The sequence below is a fragment of the Mizuhopecten yessoensis genome, unplaced genomic scaffold (assembly GCF_002113885.1).
Source record: "Mizuhopecten yessoensis strain PY_sf001 unplaced genomic scaffold, ASM211388v2 scaffold7365, whole genome shotgun sequence".
NCBI lineage: Eukaryota > Metazoa > Mollusca > Bivalvia > Pectinida > Pectinidae > Mizuhopecten > Mizuhopecten yessoensis.
The window spans coordinates 47,253-48,632 of NW_018407011.1; the positions used below are offsets into that span (position 1 = coordinate 47,253).

At 40.5% G+C, this 1,380-nt stretch overlaps 1 protein-coding gene across 1 annotated transcript in view; it reads left to right on the plus strand.

Annotated features, from left to right (window-relative positions):
• Positions 1 to 286: 286 nt before the first annotated feature.
• The window catches only part of LOC110453500 (fibropellin-1-like), a 12,077-nt gene continuing 10,983 nt past the window's right edge, over positions 287 to 1,380 (plus strand). Inside the window, exon 1 of the mRNA XM_021502458.1 lies at positions 287 to 435. Within this exon, the coding sequence (XP_021358133.1) occupies positions 287 to 435 (149 nt within the window). The remainder of the gene's footprint in view (positions 436 to 1,380) is intronic.

The window sequence follows — 1,380 nt, forward strand, 5'->3', positions numbered from 1 at the left end:
AGATCGACAGTACAAGTGAGTTGACGCTATGTGTTGCCTATATATAGCTGTAAGCAGGTTTTTATTTTCACGAGGGTGTGGTGTTTTTTTCAAAATTTGTACATAAATATTATCTCGTTACCTGCTTTGCTTTTTTTTGTTATCCAGAACTTTAAATGTATAAGGGGGAGTAACTCTATTAAAATTAAATGTGATTCGTGTTACGGGAACCGTCGCCACTTTCCCGTAAACTAGAAATATTCTCGTTACACCAGTAATTTACTTTCCATTCTAGGTAACATCGGAGATGATCCTGTCTGTTCACGTGATCGATCTCTTCAATCCACAAAATTTGATGGCTACGGATACCAAGGGTGCTTTGTGTTGCCATAACGAACAGCCTGGCGTCTTCGGATGTAAAACCAGCTGCGATGTCACGATCGAAATTTGCTACCTGTAAATATTATTTTCATGTACATTTTTTTTACCTTACTGGTATGCTTAGTTAAGGACTCGTTCAATCTTATTGAAAATATCCTTAAAGTCAAATCCTTTCGTTATTTGTATGGAAAAAAATGTTTATTCAGTTGAAGTCAAATCTTTGCATTATTTGAAGGAAATATTTTACTTTAAGGAAATAATACTTAAGGTAAGTGGTAGCGCTTCACCAGGTGAAATTGCGAAGAAGTAAAGAGTATTCCTGTCTGTCGTGGTAAACTGAGTATTTCTGTCAGCCGAGGTAAACTGAGTATTCCTGTCTGTCGAGATAAACTGAGTATTCCTGTTAGCCGAGGTAAACTGAGTATTCCTGTGAGCCGAGGTAAACTGATTAATCCTGTCTGTCGAGGTAAACTGAGTATTCCTGTTAGCCGAGGTAAACTGAGTATTCCTATCAGCCGAGGTAAACTGAGTATTCCTGTCAGCCGAGGTAAACTGAGTATTCCTGTCTGTCGAGGTAAACTGAGTATTCCTGTTAGCCGAGGTAAACTGAGTATTCCTGTGAGCCGAGGTAAACTGAGTATTCCTGTCTGTCGAGGTAAACTGAGTATTCCTGTCAGCCGAGGTAAACTGAGTATTCCTATCAGCCGAGGTAAACTGAGTATTCCTGTCAGCCGAGTTAAACTGAGTATTCCTGTCAGCCGAGGTAAACTGAGTATTCCTGTGAGCCGAGGTAAACTGAGAATTTCTGTCAGCCGAGGTAAACTGAGCATTCCTGTCAGCCGAGGTAAAATGAGTATTCCTATCAGCCGAGGTAAACTGACTATCCCTGTCAGCCGAGGTAAACTGAGTATTCCTGTCAGCCGAGGTAAACTGAGTATTTCTGTCAACCGAGCTAAACTGAGTATTTCTGTCAGTCGAGGTAAACTGAGTATTCCTGTCAGCCGAGGTAAACTGAGTATT